Below are 18954 nucleotides of genomic sequence, written 5' to 3'. Positions count from 1 at the left end.
AATGGAAGGCTGCTTTCTCCTCCAGAATTCTGTAAGCGTCGAACGCTGACCCTTTGCTCCTTCATTTACTCCTTTCCCAAATCTCGCCACTGTGCCATTTCCCTCCCTCTGCCCTATGGAAGGAAAATATCCTCTACTCTTTACAATATCGCTGTTTTCTCTTCTCGGTTCACTTTTCTCCATTGCCATAAATTTTTCTTCAAAACACTCTGATGAGTTTTGAGGTGGGCTTTTCGACCTCACTCACTCGACTGTAATACCCTAAATCTTTTCAAGAAAGAAAACGATGATACTAATAACAGCGAAAATGTATTACAGAACCCCCACGCTAGTGACACGGGTTCCTTGGCGCGCCCTTCACAAACGCGTTAAGTATAGCTTGAGCACATTCCTCCTTCCGCGTGATGAGCCTCTTCCACCTGCGAGCAGCGGAGGCATTTTTGTTGTCGACTAACCCCCTCTAGCGCCGAACTGACAGCATCCGAGCGGCGGCTGTCAGGAGGGCAGAGCGCGGGGCTTGGCGGAGTTCAGCTGCGCTCGCAGCTCGGGCCCTGCCCTCTAGGCCCGCCTAGGCCGCGGGGCGAGAGCGTGAGGGCCAAGCGCGCTGAGACCCCACCCTGTTAGCACCTCTGTTGCCCGCCCCCCACTCCCAACCTTGCGGGGCGAGGGCCGCGTAGTCCCACCAGGCAGCGGGCCGCCGCCGCTTCCCACCGACCCGAGCGCTGGGAGGGAGTGGGCGCCGCGAGGGGGCGGCTTGAGGGTGCGCGGAGAGAGCTGTTCGCTCGCAGGCACTCGGCGCTGCTGTGGATGTGGCCACGCACCGCTCAGCCCGTGGGTTCTCTGGACGCGAGGTCCGACGCCGCCACGCTGCAGGCGCTCCGGGCCCCCGGAATCCCAGCGCCCACGGCTGCCACAATGCTCGTGACCTCCACTGCGATGTCACGGCCGCACGGCGACGAGAAGACCTCAGCGAGCCCTGGTGCCAGGCACCCGTCCCTTTCCAGCCTGATGTGACTCTCCTCTGCTGCTTGCTCTCTTCCTTCGCTCTCCTAGGACTAGCAAGCGGAGGCGGCCGCAAAGCTGAGGCTCTCGCCCTACTGGGCAAGTTTGGGCGACCCGCGCTGAGGAGTGGTCAGACTGGTCCGCCTCCGCCAAGCTCATCCCGGACCCGGCGCCCTTGCCCACAGCACTCGCCCCCCTCTGGCGGCAGAAATGTAGAGAAGTCGGGGGTAGCCGTGTTGGGAGCTGACGAGCCCTAAAACGCTGGACGCTGCTGCCGCGAAATGGGGAGCAAAGTGCTTGGGGGACTAAGTGCGGCCTCAGAGATGCCCGGGAAGCGGTTGTCGAGGCCAAAGCGCGGCGCAGACGCGGCCGAGCTGGAAGTGTCTGCTCTGCGGGTCGCTGCCGTCGCCACCTAGGCGAGGGGCTGAGGGCGCAGCTCGGTAGCTCGCTCGGACAGCTCGTGGCCCCGCGGAGCCCCTTCAGTCGTTCGGCTCGCGCCGCACCGGCCGGAGGAAAGTTCCCGCGGCGCCCGCCCGCTTCACAGCTGCTGTGCCCTCCCTGCTTTTGGCTCTGCAAGTGTCCACTTCAGTCCGGAGAGGCGCTCGGGCCGTCAGAGCTGCAGGAGCTGCCCACCGCACCTGGTCCTCGTCCCTCCCCCGCTTCCGGCCGTGAGGCGCCCTCCCCCGCCCCTTCGTTCCCCTCCCCCAAACTACAGCCCGAGCTAGCTCCTGCGCGCACGCTCTCCCGGGCCCAAGGGAATAGTCCTCGCGCGAGCGGGACACGGTGGTGGATGCAATTCCGCTCGCCTACAGCCGCCAGGAGCTCCCTGGCGCCTCAGGCAGCGTCCTCCTCCGAAGCAGCTGCGCCTGCCCCTGGGCAGCCTGGACCTTCGTGCCCTGCCCCCGGGGCCTCGCGCAGGGGGCGCCCCGGGACACCCCCTGTGGGCCGGGTGGAGGAGGAAGAGGAGGAGGAAGAAGACGTGGACCGGGACCCGAACCCTACGCGGAACACCTGGCTGCGCTGCTGCCACTTCTCTTTAAGGGGAAGAAGAGAGCCGGGGAGAGCCATGGGGGGCAGCGAAGTCCGGGAATTTCTTTTGCAATTTGGTTTCTTCTTGCCTCTGCTGACAGCTTGGCCGGGCGACTGCAGTCACGTCTCCAACAACCAAGGTAAGGGACGGGGCGGAGAAGCGAGAGGGGGCAGGAGGAGGCAGGTGCTGTGGGGACCGGTGCATTGGTCGCCTCCTGCAGGTAACTTCGTCCCGGGGTAGGCTTCTCCGGGCTCTCTACACGAGGGGGTAGAGGATGTCCCCTCCGCAGAGCGCCCTGTCCACATCGGCCGGGGCCCGCGACCTCACGAACTCCAGTCCCTTCTGCTTCCAAATGTCTTTAAACGGATGCGTGAGCATCCGCAGCAGTTGGGTCCCAGCCCTGGCGGCCACGGGACCGCTCCCCGCTGCGCGGTCTGCGCTGCAGGTCAGGCTCCGTGGCACAGGCTTAATGGAGACTTCTGGCTCTCTGCGGTCGCTCACAGCACGGTAACGTGTAGGTATCTCCCACATGCCTTCAAGAAAGCAGATCTCTCTCGCTGTAGCCTCTGGCCAAATACCAGCCTTTTGCCTTCGGTAAACTAAGCCGCCCTCGCCCAGCTGCAACCCCTTTACCCCATCCAGACCGAACGTAGACTTGTTGGAAATTATTCCGAATTATTTCTAGCCCAGATGCCCGAAGGGGCCGGGGGATAAGTATTAGGTGTGAATTAACAAGTTGTGAATATCCTATTTATAAAGTCAGGTAAAGTGGTGAAGTGAAGATGAATAGTGTGTGAAAAGTGAAAGTGAGGTTTACTGAATGGAAAGCACTGAGAATTTTTGAACATTTTGCCTTCTATCCAACAATCTTTATGAGACATATCTCATCGGATTTCTGCTATGAATATTTAAGGATCTATAAAAAATATCACCTGCATAATCTAAATCCTCCTAGACTAAGAGATGAACAACCGTAAAAGTTTTCCAGCATGTACCTGGCTTGATGCTCTCACTGGCACTGTGATGACTACCAATGTTACCTGTTATGTCACACTTTTACAAATACTTCAAATATAAAACTTCAGTTATAGTTACCATTCAACATATAAGGCTTCGAAATAATTTGCAGATATATAAATGGAGGTCAGATGACATGAAAGTGTGCACTGTTTTTGCGAGGGTGAGAAGGTTGAGAGAGAAGGCAAAACACCACAGCCTTTTTTGTTATCAACATGTATGACCAATTTGTTAGAATTATTCAGAATCAATATTCAATTGTTCTCATTTATACAACTGGTACTTTTGACATGTTTTTCTAATTTTCTCTTTTTTTTTTTTTTGACCTGCCAAATTGCAATCACAAATGCATATGTCAGTTTGAAAATCCTACACAACCATCATGCCTGTGAGGATGTATCATATGAGAACCACCTATAGTGCCAGACTCTCCTATGGCGGTGTATACCTTCACACACATCCCTTATTTGTTTTCAAGGAATATTGACATTAAATATCAAAGGGGTTGTTACTTAATCTACCTCTGAAAATAGAAGATTGTTAAAAATAACATGTAATTATTTGACCTTTTTATTGATAGGAGAGAGGAAATTTTTAATAATTGGAAGATCAGACATTTATGTTGTACCAAATGTGTCTAGGGCTACTAAAGAGATGTATACTTTGAAGTCAGGTTTACTAGAGATATTTTAACAGTTATTTCCTTGCAATCATTTCCCTAAATCAACATATTTTTTCATTAAGTGCTGGTAACCATCCAAGGCCCTGAGGATACCAACATAAATAAAACACATGTTAGACTCTTCACATGACTAAAGTGCCATTCTACCAAAATGTGTCAAATGTTAAAATATGACCTTTCAGATAGTCATATTAAATTTAAGGACATAGAGGAGTTGTTTGTTAACCTCTTGCAGTAATTTTTACTTATCTATTTTAATGACTTTCTCATACTTTTAAAAGACATTTTACCTAAAATATTTACCAATTATATGTAATTTATGTGTGTTTTTATAAGTTAGCTTAACAGTGTTAGTATTACTCAGTTTACCCAACAATTAAATAAGATAACTAAAGGTAGTCTCCTAAAACTCTTAATTTGAACTTGTACTAACATGCTAAAAACACAGGCTATGCATTACACTTGGCTAATACAGTGCCTAAAGGCTAAGTTGGGTAAAATTTAGAGAAGTTCTTCAACAGAAGATTATAGAGAAAATATGCTCAGATTATTTTCATCAGACACAAATGATTCCTTTTAAAACGCTTTTTACAGCCTAAAGTCATAGTGATTAGAAATTATGCCTTATAATACTTTGAGATAATTTTTGAATACTGAAATCATCACGCTAATAGTTAATAAAATGTGAAACTTCAAAATGTTATTTTTATGAACACTTGGGGGATATTTTCTTATTTGTAGCTTCATAAATAGATGACATGAATCAACATATCTTACCAATTTGTAAACATTGAAAACATGAGGTATTACAGAATTATTATAGTATGTATACAATATAGAAATATTAATGTAAAATATAAATCAGATTTTTTATACACATAGTAATAAACATCAGTAATATGATGAATAGTTAATTTTAAGGATATCATATTCATTTTCCTAGTAACTTTTCATCATAAGAGCTAATGGAATTCATGTTTTATCTTTAAAATTTGTTATGGAGGGTAAAATTTCATTTTTATTTAATTTGCCTTCTCATTAAGGATATTCACAAAGTAAACTTTTTAATGTTATTTATCTATTTTTACCAAATCATATAAAATCTTTCATGGTTGAATGAAGGAATCACCCTCTTCCCATTTCCTAGTTTTCCATACATAGGCATAGTAAAACGATCAAAAAAGTGAACTACCTCATTTTTAACCTGGTGCTTGAGATGGTGCTAAGAGTAACTTGAGTACAGGAAGCATCTCTTCTCTTGTTTTTTTAACTGCTGTGAAGCTCTGCGCTATAAAGACAAAATAAATCAGTTTGACTCTCTCTTCCTGTTACCCAAACCTCCTTGAATCCATCAGAAAGTAGAGTTGCTTCCTAGATCACTTCATCTGATTAAGTAAGTGAAAGCGTGATTTGTACTCAGATTTCTCTTATTCCATTAGTTTTCCCTCTATTTAAGACCATTTATTTCGTGTGGGTAATTTTTATGTAAAAATAACAGATTTTACCCTCTTAATATATGTAAACTTTTATTTCCATACTAGTAGGATACTTAGGAGAATATAAAATACAATCTTGTTTCATATGTAAGTAACCAGGTGTATCAATAACAGTGGTTAGTAGCCACCAGGGATCCATTAATTCAGAGATTACTCTGCTTTAGCCTAAGAGTTGATACATCTCTCAGGGTGTGACTCATGTTTCCAAAAATAATCAATACTCAAATAATATATTAAATCAAAATATGGTTTGAATATGAGAGTCTACTGAGCTCATTTTACTACCAAGATTGTGTGAATTGATCTTTCTCCTCCACCCAGGAAATTCAGTGACAAATGAAATAAACAAGGAAAACAGTAGTCTGAGTCATTAGTTTCACTGAATTTATTAATTTGAATGAATTGAGTGTAAAATACACTAAGTTGTGTGTAAATACAGGTGAACATAGCTGAGCAGAAAAATATCTGCTTAATAAAATTCATAGCCCCAAATTAGTTGAACTTACATAAGTATTGTTCACAAACTATAAGACTGTTGTTCTAATATTTATTGAAGGGGAGGAATTGAAATATTTTCGGAAAGGTCAAGAGTGAACTTTACTGAAAATATTTAACGTTGTGTTAAATAAGGAAAACTGAATGATTTATAAAGAACATTTCTAAAAGACCTTTCATTTATATAAAATTTATTTTCAGGGATAAATTATTTATAGTTGTAAAGGTGCAGATTGTAATCACATGTTTTCTTATTTACCATAAGTATAAAAACAACCTAGAATGTAATTTTATTATACATTTACAAATTGAAATAAGCCATTGTGTAATTAGTCATTATGATTAGTGTTTAAAATAGAAATATAAAATGTCATTGATATGCATTGATCATCTAAATGTTTTTTTGCTCTGGGTTTGGGATAACACTATATCTAAAAATTTTTTCTTACACAAAAATTATACAGTGTTCTTTAAGGGTCTCTTCTTCAAACTAGGAATAACATGATTAAAGCAGGGGGTTTTTTTGTTGTTGTTTTTTTTAAAAAATATTTATTTATTTATTTATGGCTGTGTTGGTCTTCGTTTCTGTGTGAGGGCTTTCTCTAGTTGTGGCAAGCGGGGTCCACTCTTCATCGCGGTGCGCGGGCCTCTCGCTATGGCGGCCTCTCTTGTTGCGGAGCACAGGCTCCAGACGCGCAGGCTCAGTAATTGTGGCTCACGGGCCCAGTTGCTCCGTGGCATGTGGGATCTTCCCAGACCAGGGCTCGAACCCGTGTCCCCTGCATTTGCAGGCAGATTCTCAACCACTGCGCCACCAGGGAAACCCAATAAAGCAGTTTTAATTGAGATTTTCCCAAGGGGAAAATATATAATCTAAAATTAGTGGTTAAATAACATCTTTTTATATTTTTAATATTTTCAACTTTTCTAATAAGGAATTTGTATGACTTTTATGTTACAAAATTAAATATTGGGAAAAATACTAGAGTTGAAATTCCCTTCTTCACTGATCACTGCTGGTATAAATAACTTAAGTGCAAAAGGCATCATAGATTTCTTGTATTTCCTTCTACCAATCCTCTTTCCCTATGACAAGCACCATATCTCAATCTTTCTCTTTCATTCTTCTCTTTTCACACACATGAGTACTTCTGACTATATATTTCATTTGTCTTAAATGGCGAGAGAACAGATCTTATTTTACAGTTTACATAGTCAACCTAACCCCAAAAGTAATAGAAGTTTCTTCATTGTGTTCTTCACTCAACATTTCTTGGGAGTATAAATATGGTGGAGATCAGTACATACAGTTAAGTAATGAAAACGGATTGACTTTGTTCAGTGTACTTTGCCAATCATGTAATCAAACTAAATTTGTACAGAAGGATTAAATTGTTTATACATCCACAGTGTTATTTTTAAATAAAAATTGTATATATTATATCATACATATAAAAATTGTGCAACATAATTTAATATACTACATCTATAGTGTTCTGATCAACTTTCAATTTCATTAGACTGACATTAGTTCTTTAAAAAATGGAAATTATATTACCTCTACTTTTGCCTTATTTTATTGAGTACTGTGTTTTCGAGTTTAATATTTAGATGATGAAGAGAAAAAGAATAAGTAAGGCAGACTTTATAAATGCCCTCATGGAATTTATTTTCTAGTAAGGGAGACTGACAAAAAAATATTTAAGTAAATGAAACTATATGCTGTGCAGGAAAGAATACAGGCACTGAGCAAATAAAAGGAGGGACCTGCTATTTTAAATGTGATGGTTGGAAAGGCCTATCTAGGAGGTGACATGTAAGTCACATTCTCAAGGATGAGAAAGAGCTAATTGTACAGAATGGGAAGAAGTGCATTCTAGGTAAAGGGAATTGCCTGGTCAGTGACCTTGAACGGAAATGAGCTTGACACGTTTGAAGAAATAAGTCCAGTGTGACTGGACCTTACTGAGCAAGGAAGAGATTTAGCACAAAGTAAGGTTTGAAAGATAGTGCGGAACCAGATACCACAGAGAAGAAAACAAGCCATGGAAAGGAACTGGGTTTTAATATTATCCTAGGTAAAATGGGAAGCTATTGAGAGATGTTAACCATTTTTCATTTTAAGAGCATTATGGCTAGTGAGCAAAGCGATGATTGGAAGATGGCAAGAATAGAATTAGGAGTCTGTTGCAGTTACATGGGGGGTGGGATATGGTGGCCTGGCTAGAGTGGTGGTAGTGAGATGGGGAGAAGAAGATGGATTTGAGATACATTTTGGAGTTAGGATTATGGGATCATCTTATCATTACAGAAAAATAAATGTAGATATTCAACATTTATATCACTTTTTTTTCCAAAGGGCTGAAAAAATTTTCCATTACTCCCCGTAAAAATGACCTTGCTTATAATAATTGATAATTGACAGAGGATAGGAAGGGTGGGGTGAGGCCCACTTTCCACTCTATTCAGCTCAAACTATGATTTAAAATATAATCTTAACAGTTTTACTATTTCAAACCATTGTCAAACCATTGTACATAACATTGTACACTCATATTGGATCAACAAATGAAATTTTTTAATGCATTTTTGACATGATAACTTTCCATATATAGTTGTTTTTTGTCAGAGTGGATAATGGCACACATGGGTGGAGACATCTTCACAAAGCAATATGGTAATCCAACAGAGTCTATTAAAATATAGAGCAATATTTGGAAGTTTGGCTTATGCACAAATTTTGTTCATCTTTGTTATGATCAGATTACTGTTACTGAAAACAAAAATGTAAATGATACTAGATATCAAATAAGCGTGTTTCACATATTTTCTATTAGTCTTCTTTTATCTCTGTATTTTCTTTCAATGAAGAGAAACAAATACACGTTCAGAAAGCCTATAAGAGATCCAAAAAATGAGATCTTAAGATGAGGGAAGAAACTATTAGGCTCTCCACTAAACAACAGTAAATTGCATATAATTTAAAAAATTTCCCTGACCAGTTATTATTCATTACAGTGAGTTGCATTATAATAATAATATATGAATGTAATCATTAAATAGAAGCATAAAAATTCCTAACTTAGTCGTATATACTTTGTATATATTTAGAAAATTCATACTCTGGAAATGCTTCATTTAAACATTTCTAAATATTCTTAAATATACATATTCAAACATAGTAAATCTTATATTTTACTTTAGTGCTTAGAATGTTCTGGAGAATACTATTGATATTTTATAGTGATTTCCTTTCAGGAAACATTGACTTCTTATGGGATATACAATTTTGTTTTTCAATGATAAATATTCTAGAACTGAGTGAAAACATTCGTTCTTCAAACAGATATTTATCAGAGGCCTACTATTTGATAGGCAGTGTACTTACCATATATAAGAATTCAAGGAGAACTTTCCCTCCTAGAATATATGATCCAGTGAAGGGTTTCCAGCCTCTTTCCAAGTCTGGCAGGAAAATTTTCTGTTTTCTTAAAATTAGATCCAAAATTAATTAGAAAAACTTTAAAAACACATTTGTTATATGGTAACATGTAAGAAGTACTGTTGCTCAATTCTCATAATATATTTATGTACCATTTATTTGAAAGTAATTTCTATTATTTCATTACAGTTTATCTCAAAGTTAAGAAAATAAGTCACTCAACAGTCACATATTAAAAATCTCCCTGTGTCAGGCATTATGCTAGGTTCTAAGTCTACAACAGTGATTATCATACAATCTCTGTTCCTTAGAAAATCAGTCTTCTCTGTTGATGTTACATATCCTTGAGTAATTGATATTTACTCTAATTACTTGATGATTTTTATGAGATGAAGAATTTTACAGTAAATGAGATCATGAGGGAGAGAAGGAAGGGGCTAAAGTAATACTACTAACACTTTCATGTGGTTTATTTGTAAAATTGCTTCACAAGGATCTTCTAATATTAGTTTTATGTGGGCATATATTCTATTTAATTACATGAAAAGTAAACATAAATATGCATTTAAAAACACAACCATGCATAGAAAATATAAATATTTCACATCTGTAATGGCTTTCAATGGACTGACAGGTAGAGGGAGATTTTGTTTGAAGGATGTTAGACAAGCTTTTTATGGTGTATTTATTTAAGGTGGGTTTATTATTAAAAACTATGGTTAATGGTGAAGAAGCTAGTTTCCAGTTTCAGATAGCAGCAAGCATACCTTTTAATTAAGCTTTGGAGTGAGAACTGGGATGAAAGTGTGTATTTTCAGTCCATGTACTGAAAAATAGATTCAGCTACTTTCCCAGGATACTGCTGTGTCCTCTAGCTGTTGGCCTGTTTGATGATCTGAACTTGCTGGATATAAATGAAAAATCACCCCTCTTCCTTCTATTTCATTTTATAACTTCAGTTGTAAAGTTGTACTTAACTTTTTGATCATAGGAGATATAACATCTCCTTAGAAACTGAATGTTCAGGAGGTAGAATTAGTTATGTATTATTCTTATAATGTTAGGTATCTGTGGATATATGGGATATTTATGTACGTAATTTATTTACTTATGTTAACTTACTAATAACATAACAGTAGAATAATTATGTGTTCTTTCAGATTATTATTATAATATTCCTATTGGTGGTACATGAGCCTTGCAAAGAGAAACACATTCTTGTATAGTACATAGAGTATAATGTCTAGAATAAGGAAGAGTACTTACACATGATTTAAAAAAAATCAATATATGAAAAATTTCCTACCTATGATGACTAGGAAATAAAAAGGTATTACATTAATATGGATTCCAAATAAGAATTATCTAAAACTAATTGAAATGATTGCCTCCAAATATGAGTTGAAATATATCTCAATATCACCTTAATTTTTACTTTTAAAGGAAGAAATTTGTTCCTTATATTGCTATGATACTTTAATATTGCTAAAAATAATTAAAATTAAACATTTAATTAGAAAATTAAACTATGTAGTGGCTAATGAATGTTATTCTAAAAATTGATATCTAAGACAACTGAAGTTTATTTTAAAATATAATACAGTGGCTAAGTAGCTAGAAACATGCAAAATGAAAGAAAAATAGGGATAGAAAAAAACTGAATTATGGCACTATTTTTAAAATGAACCTAATTGGTTAAGAAGTCTCTCTTGTTATATATATATATAACAATATCGTGGATTAGAGCCTTATTTCTGCAAGTATGGAAATGTCCTGATGACAGAGAACGTTAGCTAAATCTCTTTAAAAAAAAAATCCTGAAAATTTCCTTTCATTCTCCTTCTGGATTAAAGTATACTTAGACAACATTTCAACTGTGAATGCAAGTGAAAATAATTAGTAGTTGCCATTATGTGTGACAGGAAAGAGCTGAGCAAACTAACAGCATTGCACAAAATCATAAGACTGTTGTCAGTTTCTAAAATTAAATAAAATCTATGCATTAGTCCACTTGTTAACAATTATAATGCCTGATCAACAACAACAAAAAACCCCAAGACTGCAGTAGCCACAACAATTTCGTAACACTAGAACATTTAATGAGGAAACTACCCTGTTTCCTTGGCTGTTTTACATGCTTAATTTAATGAGGGAGCAGTCAGAAAGAGATCCTAACTTTTATCTGAAAAAGAAACAGAATTTCAGAAGTGCATATTGTTGGTATAGCATATTGCTTAGCATGTTTTAAAATAAGTGAAAAATAACATGCTCCAATTTTATTTTTATGATACTATATTAGCGCAAAAATTGTACCTATATTATAATAACTTACTGTCTTAAAGTATTATAGTATAATAACTTCATTTTATAGTTTAGAAAACTAGAGTTCACCCCAGTTATTAAAATAGCAGGTAGTTTGTTTATTTAAAATTCCATGTGTAAGAACCTTTATGATATTCACTAGTTTATGACCAAAAACCCATGTATACATATGCACTGTTTTTTTAGATTTTTCAAGAGCTCTATTACCTAATAAAGCGAAAGTAAAATTTAAGAATTTATTTTAAAGTTTAGTATTCTAGAGTTTTAAGTACTTGTTAAAGCTAAATGAAAATTTCCCCTGAATTTATGAAGCCTTAAAATCAGATGAAATTGTTATCCTGTTTCTGTTATAAAGTTCTGAAATACTTTTCCATTGTAATATAGATATAGTTATCTTTGGGTTTTTGTTTGTTCATTTTTATTTTTATTACTTATAAACACTTCAGTTCTTAATCTATATGGTTTATTTGTATATATTTTCCTAGAATTCTCAAATTAGTTCAAAATTAAGTATACATTCATCTAATTTTTAAATGAAATATATTGATACCTACTATGTTTTTTCACTGTGCTGGGAACAGGAAACGTAAAGATGGGTCACTTTGTCCTGGACTTGTGAGAGCTTAAGATTTAACTAATGAGACTATTTATATGTCATTGAATAATTGACAAAGCAATATGGATTTAGCTGTTCCATAGGTAAGTTCAAATCTATGAACTATTGTTTACAGAGATGAAAAGGTAAAAGTACCATTTTCACTGATCTATGAATTAATATATGGAGACACTGAGAATAAATATTCATTCAGTATATTGACCATGACCCTATATTGGCACTGACTTTGTGTGCCTGCTAGAAATGAAATAGGATCTGCCCCCTGACATTAAGTACAACGTTGTAAAGTTGAAGAGATATACTTAACAGTTAAATACTAGCAATATAGCAAAGATAAAGGGAAATAATTTTAAAAATTATAAACAAAAAAGAATCTCTTTTTTTAAAAATTAATTAATTAATTAATTAATTTTTGGCTGCGTTGGGTCTTCGTTGCTATGCGCGGGCTTTCTCTAGTTGCGGCAAGCGGGGGCTACTCTTTGTTGCGGTGCGCGGGCTTCTCACTGCGGTGGCTTCTCTTGCTGCGCTTGTGGAGCACCGGCTCCACGCGCGCGGGCTTCAGTAGTTGTGGCCTGCAGGTTCAGTAGTTGTGGCGCATGGGCTTAGCTGCTCCGTGGCATGTGGGATCTTCCCTGACCAGGGCTCAAACCCATGTCCCCTGCCTTGGCAGGCAGATTCTTAACCACTGCGCCACCAGGGAAGTCCAAAAAAGAATCTTGAGTTACATATGGGAAATGAAAATGAATCTCACATTTATCAGGATTCATCATCATAAATATATATAAGCAATAAGAGAATTAAATGACTCCTCTGGAACTTCAATTTTTAAGCTACCTTGAATTAGTTATTCTGTACTTGAACATTAAAACTTACTCTGTGTATAGGTAAAAATAAAATCCAAGTGAATAATATCTTAGATTGAACATAGTTGTTTTTTTTTTTAACATCTTTATTGGAGTATAATTGCTTTACAGTGGGGTGTTAGTTTCTGCTTTATAACAAAGTGAATCAGCTATACATATATCCCCATATCTCCTCCCTCTTGCGTCTGCCTCCCACCCTCCCTATCCCACCCCTCTAGGTGGTCACAAAGCACCCAGCTGATCTCCCTGTGCTATGCGGCTGCTTCCCACTAGCTATCAATTTTACATTTGGTAGTGTATGTATGTAATGCTACTCTCTCACTTCGTCCCAGCTTACCCTTCCCCCTCCCCATGTCCTCAAGTCCATTCTCAGCGTCTCCGTCTTTATTCCTGTCCTGACCCTAAGTTCTTCATAACCATTTTTTTTTTATAGATTCCATATATAGAACATAGAGTTTTTAAGTAGATGACACCACTTGGCTTTTTCATTAAAAGTTTTATCATATTCTTTAAGAAACAGTGTGTTTGATGATGGTGGCTGCTTTTAAAAAGAAACAGCACAAAAACTGTAACAACACAAAATCTTGATTTTAATGGATTGTGTGTGGTTTTCTCTACTGATTATTTTATATTTAGATGATGGTAAAATTGTAAAACCTGTATGATTTACACTATATGCAGTTTAAAGATTAAAAATGTTTCTCTAGTTTCTTGCCATCTCTTACCATTCTTGTTTTATTGTGATTCTCTCTTCCCTACCTCTATTAAATATTGGTTTTTAGAGGTGTTTCATAACTTTGAAATTGCTAGTATTCTTTAACATTTATGTTGAGAAATTAGATAAATTACTCTTTGATAGATCCTGTATTTTATATTTGAGAAATGTGCCTGTAGAAGAACATAGAGATAGAAATTGCTGCCAGAACTTGGTATTTTTAGACAGAGAAAAATCAATGGCAGATTATCCATGATTAGCTGTTGACATTTAGATTTGTACATTTATAATGTCAAAAAGCACTGAACTGTCAATTTAGTTTCTAAATTACGATAATATTCTTATTTTCAAATCCAACATTTTATGGTTCTCTTCTGTCCTTCAACATAGAGATATATTTAAAATAATAATTGAAATAATTGCAGATCTTTTGACAAACTGGACTTTAAATAATTAATTGAAAAATTACAGATCTGCTAAAAAGCCTAATGAATTACTCATCTCTTTGTGTGCATCTAGGTTTGTTGTTGTTGCCCTGATCATTATTTCAATACCCTAGTGCAGGCGTTATTTCTAACTTATGAAAATAAATATCTTTATAAAGGTATATTATGATTGGATTAATATTTCTTCACCTTTAATCATTACACAATACCTAGAATATGGTTGTGTATTGCTATGTCATAAAAATTATTTTAATTCTGTGCTAGAGTATGTATCATAAGTCTTTAAAGTATTTTCTCCTCCAGCAGATGATTTGCCTTGGCTGTGAGAATCTGAGTTGTTGTCAGGCTTTACTAGATTGAGGATATTTTTTGAGGTTTGATATCTTAATTGTAAAAGATTATGATTTTAAGTACATCCCACCACACATATGCCACATTTATTATGGAATAGATCCCATCCTCCAAATGCACACTAGCTTGGTTGGAAGTTCTGCTTCTAATGTGGCACCAGAGTGTAGGAAGCTTAAATAATATCTATATAACTAAGGAAAAAGCCATAAATTTTCTTTTTAATATACTTGTCTCTGATATACTTATTGTCCAGGTCCAAGATTATCCTGTTCAGTCAGTTGCTCTCAATTTCTTATAAAAAATTTAGACTTAATTCTCTTCTAATGCAAAATTAGGGAAGATTTCATGCAAATGGACTATTTTAAATTTATCTCCTTTAGCTAGTCTTAAATTGGAATGATTATGATTTTCTTTTATGTGTAAGTTCTTTATATACTACTTACATATGTCATGTTAATTCCAAGTATTTCCCCCAAGTTACCTTTAATTATGTTTATTACTGTTTGGATATCAAGATTGGCTTCAGCCTCCAAATTTTTCCACTTATCATTTTTCCCCTCTAATATTTGCTTCTGATGACATGCACACGTTGAACAATAGGCAGTTGGGAAGTAAATGCCCTTTTACCAGTCACTCTAATAGTGCTTTATATACCAACGATAAGCTCCCTGACAAAATGTCAGTTGTAACTAATGTACCTTATGCTGAAGTGGTGTTTCTTACCTTCCAATTTTAATCTAAATCCTCCCAAATTCACTTATCTAATATTCACATGAACAAGAATGGCTGATACCTACCTAGTTATAGGTAGGTAGAAGAGGGGGAGGAAAGGTAGGCTCAAGTTATAGGAATATTTACCACATGGAATGAGGATGACAAAGCGATTGCGCGTGGCTCTACTGCAGGTGTGACATTATGCTGGATCCACACACATACACAATCTTCCAATATTGTCTAGCTTGGAAAAACTCCTTGAGTGGAAAAGCTAGAAAACAGTTGAAAGGGGGTTGAGAATTTGAGTAAGAATTTAGGCTGAATATCTAGCTGAAATCAAGGAACTTTCCTTCCTCAGTGATTATTTCTCAACACTTAATCTTTTTGGAGGAGTTTATAATTTTATGGAATGATGTCTATTAATCTTTTCCTCAGTAATTTTTTTAGTTTCTTTAATGTATAGAGAATCTTTGCACATCCTATTTAACTGTATTTTCTAGATGTGTTATGGCTTCAGGTTAATATATATCATGCCTCAGAGTGTGCTATGACAACAAACATTTCTTTTGAAGATGTAAAGTGTTCTAGAAAGCAGTTAAGCAGAAAGTTGAAAAATATTCATATACTTAGATTGTTAATTCCACTTTTATGAATTTAAATTCTAGGGGAATGCATGGATAAAGACAGGCCAAAATTTGTATACAGGACTTTTCATTTCAGCCTTATTTATCAAACTGAAGAATTGGCATCAAAGTCAATGCCCCCAGATAGGAACATCTTCATAGAGACATAACTGCCTTTATTTGTAAAAATTTCTTCGATGAGGGCATGTGCATCAACAGGAGTCCCAAGTCCCTCAATGTGAGATGGTGGAAAAACTTGTTTTGCTACTGAGAGAGCACATAAGAGAGATGATAGGAGAACAAGGAAGGAAGCCTTTGCAATAGGAGCAGTCTGATGGAGATTCTGGGACTTGATTAGAGTAGCCAAGAGGATGGTTTAAAAATGATGGTGTCTGTTGTTCTGTTTGAAATTGTTCTCGTGACTGCGATGTTAACCATTTCCCATATCTTCACCTCCAACATTTTATCAAACTCTGTTATACTCCAGAAAAACAAGAATAGAAATCAGTTCTAATTTAAGTTCAAAATAAATGGATAACATCTTTGTACTTAAAGAGGATGTTTCTCTGAAAAACTCAAAAATGTTTTGTACTCAGCAGTCTCTCCCATTAATACACCTATAAAAATATATCTCCAGTTGATGGAGGATTTGACATAGTAGGAAAAATGAAGAAAAAGACCAAATGCTTTTCAACTGTGTATATTAATTTAATTCTACCACTTCATCTTTTTATTCCACCTTTCCAAAGTAAGTAAGTAGCATAAATTACTGCACTTATTTTACTATAGGAATTTATATGGACGTTAAGTTACTTGGCAAAGCTGATAGAGCAAATTAGTAACCACAAAGGAAAAAGAAAGCAGGCCTTAAGCCTGTTAGATCAGTGTACTTTCTAAATGGGAAGGAGAATTTCAGGCAACTCCTAGAATATTAAAAATGCAAAGGTATTGAATTTAAATATTGTTCCTCTACATTAATGTCTTGAGAACTTTCTAAAACACTTAACCTCTATCACTTATAAATATCGATAGTCTGTTTTAAAAGAATAGAAGAATTTTTTGGAAAATATTTATGAAGAAGGATTTCTTTTACTGGATTATACAACTTTTTAAAATTAGCATTTAATAGTTATGACTTTAAGTAATATGCCATTTTTACTCCCATTTTCTTTATATATATTATTTTTGTGGTTGTAAGGCCCATTACTGTGTGCTTTTGCTTGTATGTTTATCACTTGTTTGTTTACTAATTCGTCCAGATGTTTAAACTGCTTGTTAGGCACTGTACAAGCAGCCTTGATTAACGGGCAATAATGACAATTTAAGTATCTAATGAGAAGCTGTACAGTTTGAGTCTTCAGCCCCAGACTCTCCTTTTGGACTACTTTTGATTTTCCCTCAATTCAGATCTAGCAACTATCAAGTCTTAATGTCTATAAGAACTGCTGAAGAACTTTTTCAAATGACAGATTGCTGAGCCCCACTACCAAAGAGCTGGATTTAGTGTGTTAAAGATAGTGTTTAGGACTGTTCATTTTTAATAAACACTCTGCTAAATGTAGATGCAGATGGTTTGAGACACCCTGACTTAGGGATCCCTATCTGTATCCATTGCAGCAAATACGGATTAAAGCTAGCTAAAATAAGCAGAAAAGAAATTTTGTAAGAAATTGGATATCTTATAAATAAAAATTGGATTTATAATATAAATATTGGATTTATACGACCTTGGATAAGATGATTCCACAGAACTGAAGAGACTCCTAGAGAACCAACCTTAGCAAAGGATAAGAATCAGGGCAGCACCTGGGATCTAGACATCAGGAATTAATCATCAGTCTCATTGGGCTGAATTGATTTCAACCCTTTTTTCCCTATAATTGTATTACTCAGCTAAAAATATCAGTTCTGCAAGAGTGAGTCTGAATGGCCTAGATTGGGTCATGAGCCCCTGCATCATAGACAGAGTAGGACCCCTTGATTGACAACCTTACCATGACTGGACACTATGGGGGACAAGGAATTCCTTAAAAATGCTGTCACTAAAACAAGTGGAATGGATAATGGGTGGCCAAAACCTAGCACATCTCTAATCACTGATAGTATAATATAATCATCCAAATAACTTCTTTTAGAATTTCAGCCCTTACACTAAAAACCCAATTATGAAATGGATATGACTTTGTATAATTAGAGTCTATAGTGTTTCCCAGTTCAGCCCAGAGGAGTTAGGCATCATATTGCTACTACCCTCAATAGAGTATTAGCAATTTAGGAGGCATATTATAATAGAATCATGAAGCCAGTCTCCCGAAAGGATAGCATATATTTGCTTTTACTCAAGTACAATTTGAAATATCCCTTGTTATGATAAAACTCTTATCCTGCAGTATAGAAGATAAGGAAACAATATAGATGGCCTGAACTAACCTTTTCTTTACAAGAAATTTGACTTTTACCAAGTGGCTTACACAAAATTTCAGTGCATTCAAAATACTCTACAATATTCTGGTCATTACCGTGTGCCTGGCTAACATGAGAAAATTTGTGACACAAAATATTGTGCCCAATATTGATCCAACTTCCATACACAATTATTGTGCTTTTAAAAATAAGCCAATTCCTAAACTATAGTAACAAAATTGATATGCCTCTAAATGTTATATTTTAAAAATATATAGTAAATGATGTTTTAAGGGGCTTGAATTTTAAGATTGCTAGTGTTTCATTTTAAAATAATTACATTTCTATGGGCCATTTTCCCAGAAATAGCTGTTCAAATGCAGTATAAATTCTGAGTTTTTGAGTGGTTACTCCTTTCTAGGCACCATTCTAAGTACTTCAATGTATTCAGTTGTGTAATCTTCACAACAACCCATAAAGTTAATCATTTTTATCTCAGTTTTATAGGTAAGGAAATCAGGACACAAAATAGGTTAAGTAACTTGTCACAGTGTTAAATGGTAAAAGAGTGTTATGCATTCAATTGTGTCCCCCCCAAATTCCTATGTTTAAGTCCTAATCCCCAGTACCTAAGAATATGACCTTTTTGGGAAATGAAATTGTTGCAGATGTAATTAGTTTAGATGAGGTCCTACTGGAGTAGGGTGGGCCCCTAATCCAATATGACTGGTGTCCTG

The 18954-nt window shown here is 36.8% G+C and overlaps 1 protein-coding gene across 1 annotated transcript in view; it reads left to right on the top strand.

Moving 5' to 3' along the window:
* Positions 1-1792: 1792 nt before the first annotated feature.
* The window catches only part of EPHA6 (EPH receptor A6), an 868715-nt gene continuing 851553 nt past the window's right edge, over positions 1793-18954 (top strand). Inside the window, exon 1 of the mRNA XM_057546076.1 lies at positions 1793-2171. Coding sequence (XP_057402059.1) covers positions 1793-2171 — 379 coding nt within the window. The remainder of the gene's footprint in view (positions 2172-18954) is intronic.

The sequence above is a fragment of the Balaenoptera acutorostrata genome, chromosome 4 (genome assembly GCF_949987535.1).
Source record: "Balaenoptera acutorostrata chromosome 4, mBalAcu1.1, whole genome shotgun sequence".
In the NCBI taxonomy this organism is placed as follows: domain Eukaryota; kingdom Metazoa; phylum Chordata; class Mammalia; order Artiodactyla; family Balaenopteridae; genus Balaenoptera; species Balaenoptera acutorostrata.
This window is presented reverse-complemented; position numbering and strand designations above follow the sequence as displayed.